The sequence below is a fragment of the Rhizophagus irregularis genome, chromosome 11 (genome assembly GCF_026210795.1).
Source record: "Rhizophagus irregularis chromosome 11, complete sequence".
NCBI classification, from domain to species: Eukaryota; Fungi; Glomeromycota; class Glomeromycetes; order Glomerales; family Glomeraceae; genus Rhizophagus; species Rhizophagus irregularis.
Window position 1 is genome coordinate 3,179,764 of NC_089439.1, and position 23,052 is coordinate 3,202,815.

General features: G+C 22.0%; 3 protein-coding genes across 3 annotated transcripts; 2 read left to right on the plus strand and 1 right to left on the minus strand.

Annotated features, from left to right (window-relative positions):
• Positions 1-759: 759 nt before the first annotated feature.
• On the minus strand, positions 760-2,271 carry OCT59_003174 (uncharacterized protein; the record flags this gene model as incomplete). Its single annotated transcript, XM_025316869.2, has 1 exon — positions 760-2,271. The coding sequence occupies one exon, from the start codon at positions 2,269-2,271 to the stop codon at positions 760-762; it is 1,512 nt and encodes a 503-aa protein (XP_025179469.2).
• Positions 2,272-18,057: 15,786 nt separating this feature from the next.
• OCT59_003175 (uncharacterized protein) lies at positions 18,058-19,916 on the plus strand (the record flags this gene model as incomplete). Its single annotated transcript, XM_066145446.1, has 2 exons — positions 18,058-18,388; positions 19,040-19,916. The coding sequence occupies exons 1-2, from the start codon at positions 18,108-18,110 to the stop codon at positions 19,914-19,916; spliced, it is 1,158 nt and encodes a 385-aa protein (XP_065996169.1). The 5' UTR covers positions 18,058-18,107.
• A 1,126-nt stretch (positions 19,917-21,042) lies between these two features.
• Positions 21,043-22,667, plus strand: OCT59_003176 (uncharacterized protein). Its single transcript, XM_025325787.2, has 2 exons — positions 21,043-21,370; positions 21,458-22,667. The coding sequence occupies exons 1-2, from the start codon at positions 21,102-21,104 to the stop codon at positions 22,590-22,592; spliced, it is 1,404 nt and encodes a 467-aa protein (XP_025179467.1). The 5' UTR covers positions 21,043-21,101; the 3' UTR covers positions 22,593-22,667.
• Positions 22,668-23,052: the final 385 nt, after the last annotated feature.

Genomic DNA, 23,052 nt, shown 5'->3' on the forward strand with positions numbered 1-23,052 from the left:
TTCAGTATGAATAAATGCTAACGTTTTAAGTTTACCATTACCGCAATAATTCCAGGTAAGTAATTATTAGTGAGTTGTATGATTCCTTCAACTTTCCTGAATTTCATAATGTTCCTTTTATTCAAATTTCCGAATTTCATTCCATTCACAAAAACAATTTAAACGTTCGAAGTCTGGTCGAGAGAAACTTTTGGCCCCCTAATTTGGAAATTATTAAGAGAAATTCAATTGTGTCACTGAACACGTCGGGAATATCTTTACATTTAATTTTTAGTGATAGTGTATAAAGATAACAAGTCCCCAAGTACTTTTATCCGGGCGGAGTTCGGGATTGAGATTGACATAATGGGAACCTTTATCAATTACAAATTAATTAAAAATTAATAAAATCAAAAGAAAATGATTTGTGACAATAATATTTGCTAAAAGTGACACGAGAAAATCGTATGTACATATTATTGACATGAAGATATGCGGGATATCTGATATGCACCGCATCCCGTCCCTCGAATCGAGTTTTATTATTCACCTGCATTTATTTATGTATCGGCAGCGTAATAATGTGGAGTTACAACATGAATAACAAAAAAAAAAAAAAAAAAATGCCAAATAAATTTTGAACAACGCAAGCATTTAATTAATTATTAATTTTATAGAAAAAAATCACACATTATTATTGTACAATATTAAAAAAAAATAAAAATAAAAATAAAAAATAAATAAAAATAAAAATAAATAAAAATAAAATAAATGTAATTTCTAATGTTTTTTACTTTCATCTACTAAATGATTATGATATCTTTTCATATAACTTGCAAATGTACTTTTACCCATCGTATAAAGTTTATTCGCGTTCGACCCAACCATTAAATCTACCAAAGGTAAAATGAATTTATACATATTTTGTTTATCAACAGTATTAATTATTTGATTTAAAGGTTCTAATTCCTCTTCAAAGTCAGACATCATGTAAGCACATGGAAATGTTTGAAATATGACTTGTAAAGGAGGAGAAGATTTTGGTACATCACTAGCAATAAAAATACGTGTAAATCGAGAAAATTTTTTTGCTCTTGGAGAAAGTTCAATGTTCTTAAAACATAATTCATGTCTTTCTGAATCAGTTAAATTATTGTAAAGATTCATATTAATTTTGTTAAAATCAGGCATATCTTTCCTAAGATTATTTATCACATTCGCTATACGTTCATCTGCTAAAAGTTTATAATGACCATCACCAGCTCTTCCATGAAATGATAAATAATTAAAAGTTCCACCCATTTTATCTGAAATTCTTTTTACAACATTTAACATAATCTCATTTTTAGGAAGAATTGATTTTTGTATTACATGAAAAAAATCTTCACTTTTCTCTGATTGTCTTACAAAAGTACCAGGACCGAATAAACTTGCAAAAACTAAAAGTTTTTGTGAATTATTTTTAAATTGATTTAAAATATAATATTTTTGAATTCTTCCATCCGCGATTTGTCCAACTTTTTCAGATGGAATTGAAGATTCAAAGAAAGCATGATAACCTGGATAAAGTTTATCATAATAAACATCTTTTTCTTCATCATCTATTTTTAATTGTTCATGAACTAATTTTGGTATATTTACTCGATGATTATAAATTATTCTAACATGTTTTTCAATGAATGATAGATCAAATAATTGATTCCAAGTTGTTAACATATATGAATTATGAAAATCGATACAATGTTCAATAAATTTTCTTGGCTTATTTTTTTTTTCTAGAACACAATCTTGTTCTAAATTTGATTTATCGGATTTTAATGGGAGTAATCTACTTAACATTATATCATAATCCGTATAACCGAAACGTTTTCCTAATAATAATGGAGGTAATATTAACGTACGATTTAAAGACCAAGCCAAATATATAGCATTTTCGAAAGCAATCCTTTGATTATGTAAACCAGAATGTGGAACATAGGTAAAAAATCTTTCTGAATCTACAGGTTCTACCGGTAGAGGTTCAGGTTTTATTAAAATTGGAGTATCTATTTCCGTATTCGTTTCATTTATATTTTCAATATTATTAATATCATTAGATTTTAAGCAAATTCCAGAATTAACTTTGTTACATGGGATGATATCGGTAAATATTGATGATAATTCATCAGTGAATATGTATAATATTATTACAGTAAATATTATTAAAGAGTAAACGTATTTTCTTATTCTTTGTGATTGTGATGATTGTGATGTGATTGAAAGAATATCATTTATTGGATATTTAGTAACCATTTTTTTTAAAATTATTTCTCTTTTTCTAATCTTAATTCTAATTTTTTTCAATAAAAAGAAGGAATCCGAAAAATATTTGATCAATTTAAATAAAAAAAAAACAATATTACACAAAAAATTTTGTTTATATTAGCCGTTATTAATTTTTTTAATAAACACTTAGACGAATTAAAATTTTTTCCTAACTAAATATGGAAAGGTTTGTTACGACTTGCCCCTGTTGTCACTTTTTAACCTTTTATATAATTTTATATAATTCAAATTGCGATCGACATTTGATTTTTACAAAATTACCAATAACGGTTTACAGCATTCGTTCAAAATTTCGTTACTTAATTAATCTGCTGTGATCATTTGTATTTTGATATTTTGTTTTTTTTTTTTATGATAATTCATTAAATGCTGCTTCAATAAAAATTATTAAATCATTATATGCAGGAGTTATTTCCTTATTATATTTTTTGCTTTGTTATTATTATTATTAAGTAAACTTTTTTTTAAAAAAAAAATCATTTTTTTGAGGAAAGAAGGATTATTTCATTGTTAAAATTTCTAGAATTCTATTTAATTATCTCAGTAAACATTCTCTTTATGTGAATCCAAACATAATATAAACTAGTTTATATTAATGTTTTAGGTTGTGCGAATAAATATACAAACAATCGAAGTTGTAACAGTCGGTAAAAAACAATTCTAACTTTTGCGCAATGGTACTAATATTCTTTGAGTTTATTTTAGGTAACTTTGGAAGTCATCTCTCATCTCTATTGATATTGGAAGGTTTAATATTTCACAATATAAATATATATGTAATTTTTGGGAGAGATTTTAAAAGGTAATATCTGCCACTTTTCCATATATGAAATTCAAAGTTAAATTTTCATTTCCGATAGTGTTACTTTCCCGATATATCAGGAAACGAAATTAACTAAAACAGAAAATTCGGCTGTAATTTTTTTAGTCTTAATAAAGCTTCATTTATTATAACCTTCGCTTCAACGTCATACTTAACTCAGGGTGGTTGCATGAGTTTAATTAAAGTATATTGTTTTCCTGTCAGGGTAACTGAACCCACCAGTCAGGTACAATGTTATGATCATCCCTTTTAACGTTTGACGCTTAACCCTAAATAAGATATAATAGACCGCTGTTAAAAAAAGGAAAAAAATCAAAATCTGAAACTATTCTTAAAAAAACAATATTTAAATTTATTCCTTTTTAATCGTAATGTGTAAGTAAATACCTTCTTTTATTGGATTTATTTATAGGGTTAGAAATTTAGTTAATATCTGATACATTTATAGCCTTTTCTAACAGGGATCAGGCATTCCTGATACATTTAAACAACGAAAAAAATTCAGCCTAATTATTCTGATTTATAACTTCTAATAGTGAGTTCTTTGACCGAAATTTCTATTATTATGTAAGATAATATATTATATGATTTGTGATTTGTTGTTGTGTCATTCCCGTAATAAATCTAATGACGACGTTGATTTTTATATTTTAACAAGCCTTTTTTAAAATATACATTATAAATATCAAGATTTTTGTTGGAAAATAAAAACTAATTTTAATTGATCTGGAAAGTTGAGATGAGAAACTTTTTTATATTATGCATCCTTCTTTCATGTAATATTGTAAAATTTTTTTATAAAAATAAATTTTCTTGTACTAGTAATGATAAAAATTCAAAAAATCAAATATATATACACAATAAAATTCGATATAACCATCCGTTATATCGACTATCGAGGGTAATATTAATTATAGATTATGATAATCCGTTCCAGACTCCGTTAATATCAAGGTTCCGGTATATCGAATTTCACAGTGTATAATAACATCCATATTTGTTAACTTTATTATAAATCCATAATACATTTAAATAATCTTTTATTTATTGAGAATAAATTATTTTATTTATTTATTTTTTTTTTTTGAGCGATGATTTCTAATTAAGAATAAATAATAATAATAGTAGTAAACCTCTTGTTTCTTTAATTAGATGATACAAATAATAATTTGTAATGTAAAAGGGATTTATTACCGATTGTAGAAATATATTTAAAATTTTGTAAGTATACATTTTTAGAAATGATCAGCATCAAAATAGTGACTATTGCATCCAACAAATTGATATACATCCAACAAATTGATATTAGTTACTTAACATAATGTTATATCCTTTAAAAAAAAGTTTTATAATCTTGCAATATAATGTTAAATTACAAAGTATTATGATTATTTTCAAACAAAAGTTAGTGAAATGGAACTTTGTAAAATTTTTGAATAAAGAAAAACCATTTTAGTTAAAAATAAATTATACTTAAAAGACTTTAGATGTATTATTAATTATAAAAAAGAAAATAAAAAAAAAATTTACCTTTTCTTTAACAAGTATTTTAATGAAGCAAGTAAATATTTTTTTGTAAAAAATTTAAAGAAATAAGTAACATGAGAAGAAATTAATTAGTTTTCTTATTATTTAAGTTAGTTAAGCTATAAACTAGTATTAGATACAAATAATTAACTAATAGTCAAAAATATTACAAAATATACAGGATTTTTTTGTATTATAATATTACAATACAAATTATTGTTACAGTATATTCAATTTAAAGTATATAATATAAGTATCTAAAATTTAAAATTAATTATTGTTATACAAATGATTAAAATTAATAATTTTCAAATTATATTTCTGGCCTAAATTTTCTTAACTCTGGCTAAATTTATAATGCCAGTCCAATTTTGCAATTACAAATTAAATAAACTACAAATAATTCTACTTGTTATTTTATGACAGAAACTTTACATATATATTATTAAATGAAAATTTAAGTTTAAAGAGTAAGATAATCACACTAGTGAGTATTCTATAAGATTTATTATACTATAAAACAAAATTTATAAAGAGAAAAAAAAAGAAGTAGAATAAAAAATTCAAAGTAAAAAAAAAAAATTAAAATAAAGGATATAAAATTAATAATGAAATCTTTTTACTAGTACTTTTTATAAGTCATTTTAAGCTAAACAAACTTTATTTAAAAAGACAAACTTTACAAGTCTTTATCAAATTCTATTAGCTAAGATTATAATTAATTAATCAATAAGATTTAATAAGGTTTGTAAAACTTGGATCTTTTTAAGCAAGATTTGAATGGCTTAAAATGGCTTATAAAGAATACTACTTTTTATTTATTACAAAAAAAACATAATAATTTTTGCTTCTAAGTATATACACTTAATGCAGCCTTCTTAACATTGATATAATTTCTTTACCTTTATTAATTTTAGATATTTTGACCTCCTTTTGCTTCTTATTCAATTTTTTATTTAGCTTTTACAAAATATCATAATTTACATCTTAATTCTACTTTTATTACAGATTATTTTTTGATAGTTAATTATAATGTTAGAGATTTTCAAATATCTAATTTTTTGTTCAAACTAATATGTATACTAATAATCATATTTTAATATTTATAAAAATTGAAATTACAAGTATAATCTTTTTTTAATTGCAATATATTTATAAATTTATTAAAACAATTAAAATAATATATAATAAAATTAATAAACTACTTAATTATACTAATATTATTAATTTATAAACTGATCATTATATTATTAAATACCTTATGTATGTACTGTTAAAAGATCTATTATAATAAACAGGTAAACATAATATATATAATAAGTTTTTTAGCCAAAGACCCTGTCTTTATTATAAGGGTAATTTTAAAAACTTACAGAAAACTGTAAATAATAAAATTATACATCAGTAAAATTATAAATATAGAATTATTAAAAAAATTAAAAGAATTAATAAAAATAAAGTATATATGCATATTTTTTAATTAAAATTAGTATTGATTTTTATATTTTTAATAAACTTTAATTTAATTTTTAGAGTTTAGAATAATTATAAAAAATTAAGAATGAATGGTAAAAATCTTTATCTAATTTTTCATATACAAATTATTTTTTTCTTATATTATTAATTTATTACTTTTTTTTTAGAAAATTTCAAAGTTTACACAAGATGTTTGAATACAGATCATATGAAATATAATGACACCAATGTCACACCCTTTTACTTTTCTATATAATATATGTATTTTGACTTCTTAAGATATCAAAGAGAGTTTTGAATGCCGTTTTTAACTTATATATTAAAAACTGTCTTTGCTGATTATTTTCCAAATTTTTTTAAGAGTGATTGGCAAAATCAATTATTCATAGGTAAAATCAAAACTGACATTCAAAAGCACTTTTAATACCTTAGGTAAACTTGTAGAGTAGGAAAAAATCCATTTATCTATTAATTTTGAAGTTTATACTATTACTCTATTAGTCAAAATGGCAATAATCATATGACCTGGGTTCAAACACCTTGTGTTCAAATAGAAATTGCCTTTTTTTTATTATAAATTTCTGAATATTAAATATTTTTTAACTATATATGAAAATAACAAAATTAATAGTAATAGTAATTTTAATATAAAGATTATTTTATATTCACTATTGATTAATTTAAAATTAATTTACCAATAGTAAATTTTACTTTAATTTATAAAAATTTTTATTAAAATACCAAATTTCAGTAATTTAATAGTAAATTTCATCTTAATTTACATGTGTTATATTAATTTTTTAAAATTTTATGGTGAAATTTTTCTTTAGTAAATTATACTTTAATTTATATAATATATAAACAAACTTTTAGTTTTAGAATACTATTTTTCTTTTTTGTTTTTATAATTTTCTTTAAATATATAAATAATATAAAGAATTCTAATAATTATAATAAAGATATATATAAAATAAATGCACTTTTTTTTTTGCTATATTCTAAAACTTTAAACTTTTTATTATTACTATTTAATGATAGTTTACTATAAATTTTTTGCCAATTGTTAAATCAGATTTTAATTATAATTTTACAAATATAGATAGTTTTTTTCTTGAAATATCTTTTGCCATATTGTGAAATTTTCTATAATTATCTTTTATTATAAATACATTTAAGTACATATTATATTTGTTAGTTTTACAAATATTATTATTTAATACTATATCACCCTATAAAAAGTATTATACTTAAAATATACTTAAAATATATTTAAAATATACTTAATTTAAAAATTGCAAAATACTTATAATATATTTTTAATATATCTAAAATATACTTAAAATTATCTTAAAATATATGTCTAATATATTTAATTTTTGCCCATATACTTAAAATATATTTAAATTATATTTAAATTAAAATTTAAGTATATTATAAGATTATTATAAGTATATTTTTACATACTTAAAATATACTTAAAATATATTATGAAATATATTATAAGAATATTTTAAGTATGTAAAAAATATATCTATAATATACTTAAATTTTAATTTAAATATAATTTAAGTATATTTTAAGTATTTGGGCAAAAATTAAATATATTAGAAATATATTTTAAGATAATTTTAAATACATTTTAAGTATATTATAAGCAGGGTTGTGGTAGTACACCTGTACTAGCAAAATTCTAGTACGTACTGTACTAGCAAAAATTTCGTACAAGTACTAAGTATACTGTACTAATACAATTATTACTTTTTAGGATATAATTTAACCATTTTAGGTAGATATCATATGATCAATATTGTTTATATTTATAAAATTAACCAATAAAATTTATTAATAGTATGTACTAAAATTATATTTGTACTAAATTTTCAAGTACAAGTACAGTACTTAGTACTGTACTATACTGTACTAGTACTGTACTAGTACAATTAAGCTAACGATTATAAGTATTTTGCAATTTTTAAATTAAATATATTTTAAGTATATTTTAAATATATTTTAAAAAGTTTTTAATTATATTTTAAATATAAATACTTTTTATAGGGTCAGAAAATCACCTATACAATTATTGTTGACTGAAAAACATTCAAAATATACCTGATAGATAATTTTATTACTAGTATGATGAACAACAACTTTTCAATATGAATCTTGAATCATTTTTTCAAATAAGATATTAAGAAATAATATAATAGAGTCAGATTTTTCATATTTATTAATTTGACATAAATTATAAATAGCATTAAAACATCTTGTTTATGAAATACATATTCTAGATATTTTTTTTAAGAATCTCTAATTGTATAATAGATATAACTTTACAATTCAAAAAATTTCAAGTCTTGTATTATTTCATTATTATAATATTTATATCTAGCAATAATATAACAGATAAGATAATTAAGTAAAATTTATTTTTTATTTTTTTTTTTTTAAATCGCAGCACATTTATAAATTTATTAAAATAATTAAAGTAATATATAATAAAATTACTAAACTACCTAATTAAATTAATATTATTAATTTATAAACCGCTCGTTATATTATTAAAATACCTCACGCGTAAACTGTCGAATGATCTATTATGCTATATAGGTAAACATATGTGGAATATGTTTTCTTAGCCCAGGGCCCTGTAGTCAATGCAAGGGTGATCATGGGACCTACTAAGTAAAATTTATTTCATAATTATGTATATCTTTTAATGATGTATATTTTACTTGATTTGTCATTTTTAAAAATGAAAAATTGCAGTGCCACTCACAATTAAAGTTTCTTGCAAGCTGGCTTGTGAGAAGCCTTATTCACAATTTGTTTTTATAATACTATATAAACAATGCAATTTCTGATTTCAGTTATTACTTTTTTAAATTTATATTTTCCATTTGAAAAATAATAAAATAATTTATGTCAAATAATAGCAAAATCATTTAGATCTTTATTATTTCAATAAATTTGATATTTAAACCTTCTTTTTAAATAATATTGATGCATAAATATATCAACTGATTACCAATCATCAAAATAATTTCCTACAGTAAGATTATATTAATAAACCTGTTTAGATGATAATTCAAAATATTCTTTAAAAGGTAGTTTAAAAGGAATTTCATAAAAAAATTCAAAAGAAGATTTAAAAGAAAATTCAGGAGATAGTTAAAGTGTAATATATAATAATTGAACTTTTACATCTTTTTTTCAATTTTTTTTAGATGTTGATACAATTATTGTTGAATTTTTAACTCCTTTTATATTATTTTTACAATAATTTCAAATTTTACAATCATTTACTTATAAAAAGCAGCTAATATTTTGTTTATTTGATATATATATTATTTTTTTAAAAAATAAAACTATTGGTATTGATTAACATTTATAAATAAAAAATATTATTTTTTATTATAAAACTCATCTTTTGATACTTTAGATGATAATTTATAGAAAATATAGTAAATGAACTACAAGTAATATTAAAGTTATATTAAATGATATGAATACATTAAATATTGTTAAAACTTGAAAAAATTTGTCAAGTAGAAGGTATTTTTTAAAAAGAAAATTTAGGAATTTTTTTTAATGATAAATCACATATTTGTACTTGTTTGAAAATAATTACAAAAGAAATAATTTGCCATCATTTTTGAAGAATTATGCTTTATTTTAATACATATGGGCTGATTTGTTTACCTTTAATTAAAATATTGATTTTATTACATTTTTATTATACAAAATACTATATAATATACAGTAAATTGGGGATGAGTATTAAAAAATTTTCATTTAATTTTATTATACTATAATTTGGTAAATATTTCTTTTAAATTAATATAATTCTTAGCACTTACTATATATGTTAAAAATTTGTATCTTAACTTTAAACGTAAATATCTCCAGATCCAATGATCCAATCGGCAAGCTCTTTTTTCGCTCATATAGACCAGATCAAGGGCTTTCCAAAGAGCCTAAATTTATAAAAAATGAATTGGTGGATCCCAAGATATTTGCATTTAAGCATGTTAAAAAGTTCGTACCTCAACTTTAAACGTAAATATCTCCGAATCTAATGATTCAATCGGCGAGCTCTTTTTTCGCCTATAAAGTCCAGAACAAGAGCTTTCCAACGAGCCTAAAATTATAAAAAACGGATCAGTGGATCTTGATATATTTGTGTTTAAACATGGTAATACAAATTCCGATATAAAATAATTATTTTTATTGTTTGAAAATATCTATTATAATACCATCTTTTATATGATATTTTTATTATATTTTTATAAACATTTATAGCTACTAAGACTATATAAATTTTATTTTACTTTATATTTTATTAAAATATACTTACTTTTTAATAATATATGTTAAAAATTCCATATATATGAGAAATGGGTTTTTTATTAGTGAAATGGGTTTTTTCACAGCTTTTTTACATTTAATAATTTAAGTTTCGCAAATGTAAATTTTTGTTCAACTTATTATTTAATCAAGTGATCATCAATCAGATGATTTTTTGGTATTACAAAATAATTTTGAGTAACAAAAATTGTGAAGATCAATTTAATAACTCTTTTTAATGCAGAGTAAACAAATCAGCCCATATGATAATAAGATTTCATATTAGTATTATTTCTATTAGATGGTACAAAAATAATATTTTAACAAAATTAAATAGTAATATACTTGAAAATTTACCTGTTCTTATAGCAGTAAAACCATTTGATATAGCAATATTATATATAGTTGATTTAAAAAATAATATGAAAGTAGAAAATATTAAATATAATGAAAATTATAATAATATACTTTTTTTACAATAACAACTAATTGATGTAATAGCAGATCCTTATATTACTAAAATTCAGAAAGTTTCTTATAAAAAAAAATAAAAAGTAGTATTAAAATAGTAAGAAAAAAAAGGTAATGCATGAAACTTTAAATTATGTTAATATACAAGAAACTAATGATAGTGGAATAATATTAAGGTCACAATAAAGATATTTGATATGCAAAAAACCAGGATATTATCAAAAGAAATGTTCAAGTATAAGAGAGTAAAACAGAATGATGTGATAATAAAATATGATGCAATATATATATAAATTTGTTAAATTATTTGATTATTTAATAGTTGATATAATTAAAATAATAAACGTAAAATCATATAATAATGTTGAATACATTCTATAAAAAGGAGTGAAAAAACTATAACTTATAAATTAATATTTCAGATTGTGAGAGTTTTTCTTTCTTTTACCAATAAATATTAATTATTAAATGCTTTTCAATATGAAATTATATTGATAATTCTTTATTAACAACTAATATTTCTTTTAATTTCCATTTTTATTTTCTAAATTACTATTAAAATTTTTCAATTTCAGACTAAAGTGAAATCTTATTCTTTTTATTAAACAATTTTCTACCCCAAAATTAAAAGTATCCCAAAATTTAATTGGTTAATTTTTTTTTGCTATTTTATTCCTTTACTATAACATCTAAGATTTAACTAATTGCTATGACATTTAAAATATAGTAGCTTGCTGTATAATTTTATAATATTACAATAAACTATTTATAACTAATCTAATAATAACTAATCTAAATATAAATAAACTATAAATAAATGTTATTATAAATAACTATTGTGTTACTATAGGACCCTGCTTACTTATAATAAAGGTCACTGTAGAAAATTAGCCCTTTACTAATAGTTTTTACCTTACTTTTTTCTTAAATTCTATTGGTTAATTAGCTAAAAAGGAAAAAAATCATAATAATATAACATAAAATTTCCTTTTATAGTAGGATTTGCAAAGAATTTTATATATGATTTTTACCTTAGGCTTAGTGAGGATCCCAGACATTACATATACAACTCAGTGGCAAATGGCAACTTTTTTGCAGATTGACCTAAATTTCACAAAAAAAAATCAGTTTTTTGCGATTATCTCGGCATCCAGTGGTCCAATTTGTACAAACTTTTTTTTGTTTTGTAGCTCTCATCAAGCTCTACAAATAAAAAAAAATTCGCATAAATCGGATCACTGGATACCAAGATAATCGCAAAAAACGGAAAATAAAAAAAAAGTAAATTAGGTTTTTTTTGGCAAAAAGTCAGTTGTGAGTTCTATAAGAGATGTCTAGGGTCCTGCTTGGGGGTGACTTATCTTATAAGTAAGCGAGGTTCTGTTACTATAAACTATTATATTCTTTAATTATTTCAGTTAAATATTTTTTCTTCAGTTAATTATTTATTCATCAGCTAAATGTTATTCTTATTCTATTCAGTACATTATTTATTTTTTAGTTAATTATTCTTCTAATCATATGATTTTTGATCTCTTAGTGATACTAGCTTTTTTTTTAACTTAAATCATTTTATTATAACATATTTTTTAAATGTATTTGTAAAATGCATTGTGAAAGTGAAATGAACTAATAATCTTTTTTATTATCACCTTGATAGGTTTTTTTTAAGGTAAATCTTTGTATATAAGATATTATTGTATTTGAAATAAGGCCTCTTGTAAGTTTGATATGATTATGTGTTTTCAGAATAAAAGAATATTATTTTTATATTTAAATATAGTTTTTTTTAAGTTACAAAGAAAATATTAGAATTCTTTAAGTATTTTTTAATATGTTTGACAATTTTTTCTGTAATTTCTTATTTAATCAGATTGAATTTACATTTAGTCCTTTTATATATAACCAAATGTAATAAGAATTTATTCGTTTTATTATAGTATGGGTAAAGGATTAGATTGTAAGTATTATTTCTTATGCATAAATTGTCTATTGCAAAGAGAAAGTTATTCAAGTATTTAATAAAATGAATAAATTGATCATTAGTATTAAAGGTTGTACAGTTTCTTTTACCATATTTTTTAGATAAAACCAATATGTATTCCAGTATATATATATAGATTTGTGATTGCTTATCGTTAAAATAATCTGCCCAGTATTTGTTATATAACTATTTAACTTCTTTTAACGAATTAATAACTTCCTTTGTAAAATCTGTATGTTTCTGTTTATTGCAATATATATAAAATTTAATATGTAAATAGATTAAGAATACTAAAAAGAAAATGCTGATATTTAAATCATATAGTAGTAGTTAGATTAAATGTTAAGTGGTAATTAGATTATAATTATGGTAGTAAAAAATATGAATAGCAAAAAAAATTTAAAAGGATATCTAGAATATAAATTAAATTATATAGTGATAATTAAATTATATTATTTAAATTATATTTAGATTATATAGTAATATTCAAATTATATAGTAGCAATTAAATTATATGATGGCATTTAAATTATATATGATGTTATTTAGATTATAAAATAGTATAAATTATAGAGTGGTATTATTTATATATAGTAGTATTGTACTACTTATATAACTATTGGATATTAAAGATATTATAAATAAAATATATTATAATTTTAATTGCCTTAGAATTTATAATCAAATAAATTTATTTTTTCAAATTCTTTTAAAATTATAAACAATTTATTAATAATTTTCTTTTTTTTATTATAATACATTTATAGATTTATTAAAATTAAATGAACTGCAAAAAAATATATGAAAATATATAATTATAAAACTATTTTAATATTAAATTTATTGATAATATTAATAAAAATTTTTTTCTGGCTTTATTAATTTTTAAAATTAACAAATAATATTTATTAAAAAAATAGAAAAAATATAATATAAAGTACAAATACTTCTTAATAATATTAATACAAAAAAAAAAGATAGTAATATTTTTGTAAAATCATTAATTAGTATTAAATTATACTGAAAATACCACAGTTTAAATAATAATAATGGCTAAAAATTAAGTGTATCAGTAATGTTTTAGAAAATCAGAATCCTTAAAGATTCTTTATAAATAAAAAAATTCTTAAGAATTTTTAAATTGATTATAAAATCCTTAAAGATCTTTAAGGATAAATTTTTATCAAGAATTCTTAAAAGTAAAGATAAATTCTTTGAAGATCCTTATAAATTTAATTAAGAAAAATCTAATTTCCAAAATATTACTGATGTGTTGAAATCAATAAGGACCAGAAATTATAAAATTTGCATTAATTGGTTAAACATTATTATTGATGGAAGAATATAAAAATGATCATTCAAATATATTGGATTATATATAATAAAATAAAGCTTTTTTAATAAATAAAGAATTAGGACTAAAAGAATAACCATTATTTTAATACCACTTTTTAGTATCTTTTTAATAGTTCTTTCTAATATATAAATATAATATTAAAAATATTTTTTTTTTAGATAGAAAAGGTTATAATTTTATTTGGCAACATTTGAATGGTGGCTAGCAAATAGAACAGAAGTATAATATTAGAACAAATATTTGAAGTAAGTTGAATATCTGTAAACAATCAGTTTTTAAATATATTATTAGATTTAAAGCAAAAAGAATTATGTAGCAATATTAGAAATTATTTTATGATGTCACAATCCATTAATGCAATGGATGGGTTATATACAAATACTTGTTTATAAAAATGGTGTACATTGCAAATTTTCAGGAAGTTTTACTTATGCAGTAAGTACTAGAGAAGCAGACTAATGATAATTTTATTTAAAATATTATGGAAAATGTATATGATTAATGTGTATTTTACTTTTCTTTATTTAGTCATGATTTAAAATATTTCTAAATTATAAGCAATTAGTCCAGGATGTACTTACATGCAGGCATGCAGCAATTGCAACATTCCCTTTGAACTTTGATCATTTACTGACTATTATATTTTAAAAAAATACAATATGTATGAATGTAATTATATAATTAATTTAATTCTCCATCATTTCTTCAAATACCAATAACTTTTTGCATTGCTTTATTAAAGTGTTGTTATGTATTGACATGTAAAAGACATTATTAAAGTAATGGAAAATATTAATTGCATGTGCTTTATTTTAGTAAATTCTGACTTTAACATTAATTATGTTATTCCATAATATTGCCAACATTATGCACTAATTAAAATTTCATTATGACTTCCATTTATTTGAGCTAAGCTCCAGAATGAGTGAATTGATCATTTATGAAAGTTCCTTTAGTAGACCTAATATTTCTTCTATATTTTGTTTAATTTTGTGTTTTTTTAGCCATTGCGGTGCTGAGTTGGTTGGGAAGACCATTATCATTATATAACTATAGTTAAAAGTATATAATAGATAAGTATCCCCTCAGTATTTTACGTCTGTATCTGCGTTTAATAACATTAATTGTAATAGGTGCAATAATGCTTGAGTTTTTCTCTTAATAATTATTCATATAATTAAATATTCCCAGTTATTTTAAACAGCTCACCAGTATCTTTTCTATTGCATTAGTATTTTACCGTATAATTTGTTATAACGTTCCTTAATTTTATCTGACTTCTTCCACTCTATTACATTATTTAAATTTCGTAATCTGAACTCTTTAAAAATTGCGGTTTGGACTTCTATCAAGAAATGCATCCAATTTGTTATGTTCCTTTAGAATACCAGATTTAGCTCTTTTTTCTTGAGTTTTTTGTTTGTACTTTGATACTGTATTCCTACTTCTTTAACATACATTCAAATTTCTGATGACTTAATAGGCGTACTATAATTGAATGATAGAAATAGAAATTTGGATAGAGGTTGCTTAATTAGAAAAAAAGGGAGTTACCAAAATTAGAAGTTGTAGCCTTTCGTTTAAATGGTTTTGAGTATCAGAACTGTTGCAATGGTAAAAAGAGATAAATGAGAAGCCGAGAAAAATTTATGTTGGTCAGAGGTTGAATAAATGGGCTAACAATCATGCATCATATGAATTCGTTATTTCATGTTCATGATCAGCCTAACATGTTGTATCATGTTGAGGAAGGTGGCCTTCTATCAATTACATGACGTTATTCATTTTTTTTTATTAGTGAAACTATATATATTATATATTTAGTATATTAAATAATTAAACGTATCGTACCTGTACCTTATGCTTTATTAGTCAAAAATGATAACATTTGATATTTATCAGATTAATGATTAATTCCGTTATTAGATAATATTGAACAAAACATGTTCGAATACGTTTATAAATCCCTATAACAGATAATGCGTATCATCATGTGAATGTGATAATACAGGGCTTCACTACGGCTGCTTCAACTCTGTACAAAGATACACTATGTTTGAATTAGTAGGCTCAACAGTTAGTGTTACCATTTGTGTTAGTTATTATAATCAATTCATACCTCATTGAGATGGAAATGATAATGATGGTTCATTATCATACCTCACCACCATCTAATATCAAAGTACTTGGAGAAGTATGCGAAGGATGCGATATGTATATTAGTTTTTCACTTTTGAAGATTGGCCGTCTGAATAACCCTTTATATATTGATTCATATTCGCCTTACAGTTTAATCGCTGATCCATAATATAATTTCCTAAAAAAAACATCATATTCTAAAGACTTAAAATATTTTCATATATTAAATTCTTCTAGTACTGAGAGGAGGGAAAAGGTTATTTTAGTCAGTGCTACACGGTAATTGGTTTTTAGGATTGTTGAAACATATATCTCAACATGCTTAGAAACAAAAATCCTATAAAAACCAGTCGCCAATTTTTATTGTTACCCTTTTTACAGCAGCAAATCAGCCAAATGAATCTTATATGATACCAAGAAAATAAATATTTTTTTTTTAGTTATATGAATAAAATTATTATAGCCCTTATATTAAAAATTTCTCGTATTATGTATAACAAAAAAAAATTTTTTGTATTGAAAAGAATTTTATTGTGATATATATATATATACAGTATATATGTCGTTATAGAATGAAAATACTAAAAAAAAAGGTGTGGAAGTGGAACCTACCAAGATTTTTCGTCCAATCAGATCGAACATCCTTAAATTATTGATGTTCGGCTCATTAAACATATAAATTGGCATCTTTAAACTTTCTAAACTTTGTAAACAATTTTTTATTAATCTTGGAGTAAATTTTTTTAAAAAATAGATAATTAATTATAATACTTTGAATGGTAAAGTAAGATTTAAAACCATTGTGTGTGGCGAAATTTGTGCAGATCAGTTGACCACTATACGCTACCTAGTAATAATAATAAATATTTTGGAAAAAAATTGTATTAATTATTATCATGGATATAAAATTCCCATGACTCACAAATCTTTCTATAAAAATTATAAAATTTGAATGGTCTTTGTATAAAAGGAAGATAATATGTATATATATATATATATTAAATTTGCGTGTATTACTACTACTATTCCTACTATTCATTAGACATCTACTTTTACGCGTGTATTGTATTTCCTGACAAGTTATACATCAATCAGTTCTTCGAATGGCTTGGTTTCATTGTGTAACCACATGTTTCAATGGCTATTATTCTTTGGTTTTTAGAAAATAAAACCTTATGAATGAAATGTCTTAATAAGGAGGTCTATGATTACCTCATGAGGAATTGAAGTCGAAAGCACTGCGCCACATGATTTCAGTTTATCATTATTGATTGTTATTTATTCTAAGAACGAGTTCCAAATATTCATTTTTTCCCATAAAAATAAATAAAATAAAATGATTGGTTTAAACCTTTTGAAAGTCAAAAAGAATTTCATTATTATTCTTTTTTTTTTTTATTTTTTTCGACAAAAAAGAATGCGTGATTTTGCTATCAATATTTTTATAGTAATTAGTGATACAATTGATATGATTATAGAAAAAACTCTGCAAACAAGCTTATCAGATCGCATGCGGAAATTTGGAATCATTTACCTTTAACAGACATATAAAAAGTGATATGCAATTACGTAACGACAAAATAAATAAATAATAATGAATTTTTTTTTTGTTTCTTTTTTCTTTCTTTTTTTATCATTATATCATTTTTCCTTTTCCAATTTTTTTTTAAAAAAAAAAAAAAATGGATATAGATTTAACAAATATATTATTGAGAGATCTTAGAAAACTTTTTGAAAATTGTGATGATTATAACATTATTCTTAAAGTTGGTAAAGGTCTTGACATGAATAGTTTTCATGCACATTCAATAATATTAAAAAATAGGTCAGAATATTTTAAAAACCTTATAACAGATTATTTTAACAAAAAAGGATCCAAATTCTTTAAAAAGGGGGAAAGAGGGGATTATATTAATCTGGAAATACCTCAAATTTCTGCGGATGCTTTTAAAATCATTTTAAGGTATTCAAAAAAAAAAATATATATATATATTTTTTTTCGTAATTTTTTTTTTTTTTTGGAACGCTTAATGGAAAATATGACAAATTCATTCCTTTTTTATTTTAGATATATTTACACAGGGTATTTTTCATTTAATGATAATGAGAATAATCAAGAATTTTTACTTGACTTGATATTCGCAGCCGATGAATTAAAATTAAATGATTTAGTCAAACATTTACAAATTTTTATTATTGAAACTAATTCAAATTGGATAAGAAATAATTTAATTAAAATTTATCAATTATCATTAAAAAGGAATTTTGATATAATACAAGATCATTGTGTGAAATTAATTGAAAAAGAACCTACAATATTATTTATATCAAATAATTTTTTTTTATTAAAAGAATCAGATTTAATTAAATTATTAAAACGTGATGATTTAGAATTACAAGAGATTGATATTTGGAGATATTTACTTAAATGGGGTTTAGAACAAGATCCTACTTTAATAGTATCAAATATTAAAAAATGGTCAAATGAAGAATTTTATAAATTAGAAAAGAGATTACATAAATTAATTCCATTTGTTAGATTTTATAGTATGTCAGCAACTCAATATTATGAAGAAGTTCGTCCTTTTAAAAAAATTTTACCTAAAAAATTAAGAGAAGATATTAAAGCTTTTTATATTTTATCAAATAATGTACCGCCTCCTGATGCTTTACCTCCAAGAAGATTATTTAGACATGAAACTATACTTAAAAGGCAACATCAGATGCGTGATAGAATTAATCAACATTATACCCCTCGTCATAGTATGATTGTAGATATTTTTGATAGAAATAATATAACACCTACTCCTGTCCCACCTGAAGCCCCACCTTATACTTTAGGTAAACATAAAAATATTAGTGATCATGATATTAAAATTAAATATCATGATTTTTTTTCCGTAGAAAGAGAAAATTCTCCAATTCTTAATATTGCTGATTTTAGTTCTGTTTTAATTAACAAAAATCAAGCTAAACGTATAGTACGTTGGATTGATGAAAAAAAAAATTTTATAGTTTGTGGTGAAAGGGTTAATAATAATTCACATATACTTAAACTTTTATTAAGGGGTAGTAGGGATGGTATGTCAAGAGAAACTTTTCATTATTTATGTGATAATAAAGGACCAACAGTAATTGTAGCAAAAGTTGAAAAATCAAAAAATATTATTGGTGGTTATAATCCTAATCCTTGGACCAGTTCAAATAAATGGATTGAATCAACTGAAAGTTTTATTTTTTCTTTTAAATCTGATGGTAATAGGGAAGGAATTGATGATATTATTCTTAGTAGAATAAAAAATCCTTGTGCTGCTATTTTTGATGGTGATAATCAATATGATGTAGGTTTTAGTTCGGATTTACAATTATTTATGGGAACTTATGAACGTAATAATTATGAAAAAAAAATTATGGAAGAAAATCAATTCAGGATGATAGATTATGAAGTTTTCTTAGTTAAAAGGGTAAATAAAAATGATCGAATCGGTTAAATTGGTGGTAAATGGATAGATAATTGGGTAATTGAATAATTGAATGATTGGGTAATTGAATGATTGGGTAAACTGAATAATTGAGTAAACTGAATAATTGGGTAAACTGAATAATTGGGTAAACTGAATAATTGGGTAAACTGAATAATTGGTAAACTGAATAATTGGGTAACTGAATAATTGGGTAATTGGTTATTTTGATATTTGAATATTTTGATATTTAATCAAAGATCTTGATTAAAAAGTGTATAAATTTTCTAGAATCGATTCTATCCGTACGTTTAGAAAAGACACTGGACGTCAAAATTAGCAAAGGGCGTCTAGAGTATCGGTATCGGTATTTGATGATTACCGAAACCGAGAGATTCTGTTCGAGAAGACACGGAATGACAAAGTGTAACACCAAAATAGATCGACTTTAATGATTCGTGATTTTGTCAGGAATTTTTGTCGAGTTGCAAAATTTGCACAAGTCTGATAATAGGATCGACCAACCTACGATCTCGATAGAACCCGTGATCCCATAGGTCATACAAGATGATAATGAATTCAATTTAATTTAAGATTCATTCTTGGGGAAATTTTTTTTTATAAACTTGAGCCTGAAACGGGTCGGACTTCATGGGATAAAACATTGGAGTAAATAAATGGTTTGAATTGAAGGAATAAAAACATTTGAAACATTATTAAATTAATGATAATAATATATCAGCGAACTATAATATTAATCTTATTAATAACGAATAATGATTGTTATAAACGAAATATCTTTTTTATTTTATACGTTTCAATTTTTTATTTATTTGTAGGATTTTAATTGGATGCTAAATTAAAATTATTGTTATGAATATATCTGTACATATTATTTATATATATGTTCTAAAAAAGTATATTGGTATAGTAAAATTTAATTCCATAAAAAGTTAGTGTACTTGCCGTTTAATTGGCTCTACAATAAAAAAATTGTGTTGTAAAACAAACAATTTCAGCAATTTATGCATAGAAGATTCTATTTAACACGAATTTTTCTATTTTAAATATTTATATATATGTAGAAATAATAAAGTAAATAAATAAATATAAATATTTATTTATTTATTTATTTATCCTTTTTTTTTTTTTTTTTATAGAACAAAAAAAAAAAAAGAAAATTATTATTTTAAATTATTTAAAAACATATTAGGAATGGAAATGACTGTAGATCTAACATCATCTTTATTTAGGGATATTGAAAGTCTTTATAAGAGGATTGAAATAATTGATAATGATGAAGATTGTGATGTAACACTTAAAGTTAAGAGAAATTATTTTAAAGCACATTCTTTTTTATTAAAAGCAAGATCAGAATATCTTCGTAATCTTATTGAAAATGATAGATTACAATCAATATTTAGAAGAAATATTACCATTGAAATTTCTAATATGTCTCCAGATATATTTAAAACATGTTTAAAGTGAGATAATTTTTTTTTATTCTTTTTTTTAAAAAAAAATTATTCTTTCTAATTAATGATATCTTTTTTTATTATTATTATTATTAGTTATATTTATACAGGAGATATTTCATTAAAAGAATATGATGATAATGAATCAATTTTTGATTTAGTTATTGGAGCCAATATTTTAAGTCTTATTGATATGGTCGATTATCTTCAAAATTATCTTATTAAAAAAAAATCTTTTTGGATCGAACAAAATTTAATTAGAATTTATCAAACTTCTTTAAAAATTCAAAATTTTAAAATCTTAACATCATATTGCGAAAATCTTATTAAACAAGAACCTATATTATTATTTGAATCAGAAAATCTAACAACTTTAGAGAAAAGAAATTTAATAAATATAATTAAATGGGAAGATTTACCTATAAAAGAGATTAAAATATGGCGTGGTTTGGTTAAATGGATTATTGGACAAAAACCTTCAATGAATGTTGTTACTAATAATTGGAATGATTCAGATTTTAAAGAGTTTGAACGTCGTGGAAAAGATTTTATACCACATATAAGATTTTTTTGTATTACTTCAGATGAATATTCTGATGATGTTCGTACTTTTAGAAAAATATTACCAAAAAATTTGATAGAAAAATTAGAGGTATTTTATTTAAAAAAAACCCCACCTCCTTATGATGCACTTCCACCACGTAAATTTGTTGATACTATATTAATAGATAAAATTCAAATTAAACATATATTACATTGGATTTATGGATATAATGAATTTAATGAGAATAATATATTAAAATCAAAAATTGATTTTAAATTATTAGCGAGGGGAAGTAGGGATGGTATGGGACGTGCAGCATTTCATTCATTATGTGATAATAAAGGACCAACCCTAGTTATAGCAACAATTGATAAAACAAATGATATTATTGGTGGATATAATCCAAGTCCATGGACTAGTTCAAATCAATGGATAGTAACTTCCGAGAGTTTTATATTTTCATTCAAATCTAAGGATGAAAATAATAATGATATTATTCTTAGTAGAATAACGAATCCATCAGCTGCTATTTGGGATGGTGATAATGGTTATGATATTGGGTTCAGTTCTGATTTACAATTATTTAGCGGAGAATATAATCAGAAAAATTATAAAAATAGGATTTTAGATTATGAAATTTTTAAAATTACAGATTATGAAGTTTTTCAGGTTGATAAGAATATTTAATTGTTTGAAGAGCGTCATATTAATTAAATTTGTATCAAATTTATTAAATTTATTAAATTTATTAACGTTAAATAAAAAAAAATAAAATAAAAAAAAATTAAAAATTAAATCGTAAAATCGTATTAAATTTTTGTATCAAATTTATCAAATTTATTAAATTTATTAACGTTAAATAAAAAAAAATAAAAAAAAAATTAAAATTAAATCATAAAATCGTAAAATCATATTAAATTTCTGTATCAAATTTATCAAATTTATTAAATTTATTAACGTTAAATAAAAAAAAAAATTAAAATTAAAATTAAAAAAAATTAAAAAATCGTAAAAAATCGTAAAAATCGTAAAATCGTTATAATTTTTTCCCGAATATCTCCGTAAAAATCCGTGGATTTACAAAAAAATCGCAAAATAGTATGATAAATGGAAAGTTTCCATATAGAATGATTATACATTTGAAGAT

What these genes read in the sequence shown, in the direction of transcription:
- OCT59_003176 (XM_025325787.2), top strand. Translation starts at nt 21,102, where the DNA reads ATGGAAATGACTGTAGATCTAACATCATCTTTATTTAGGGATATTGAA. An exon ending in ATATTTAAAACATGTTTAAA is followed by an intron (nt 21,371 to 21,457) that starts GTGAGATAATTT and finishes TATTATTATTAG; the next exon opens with TTATATTTATACAGGAGATA.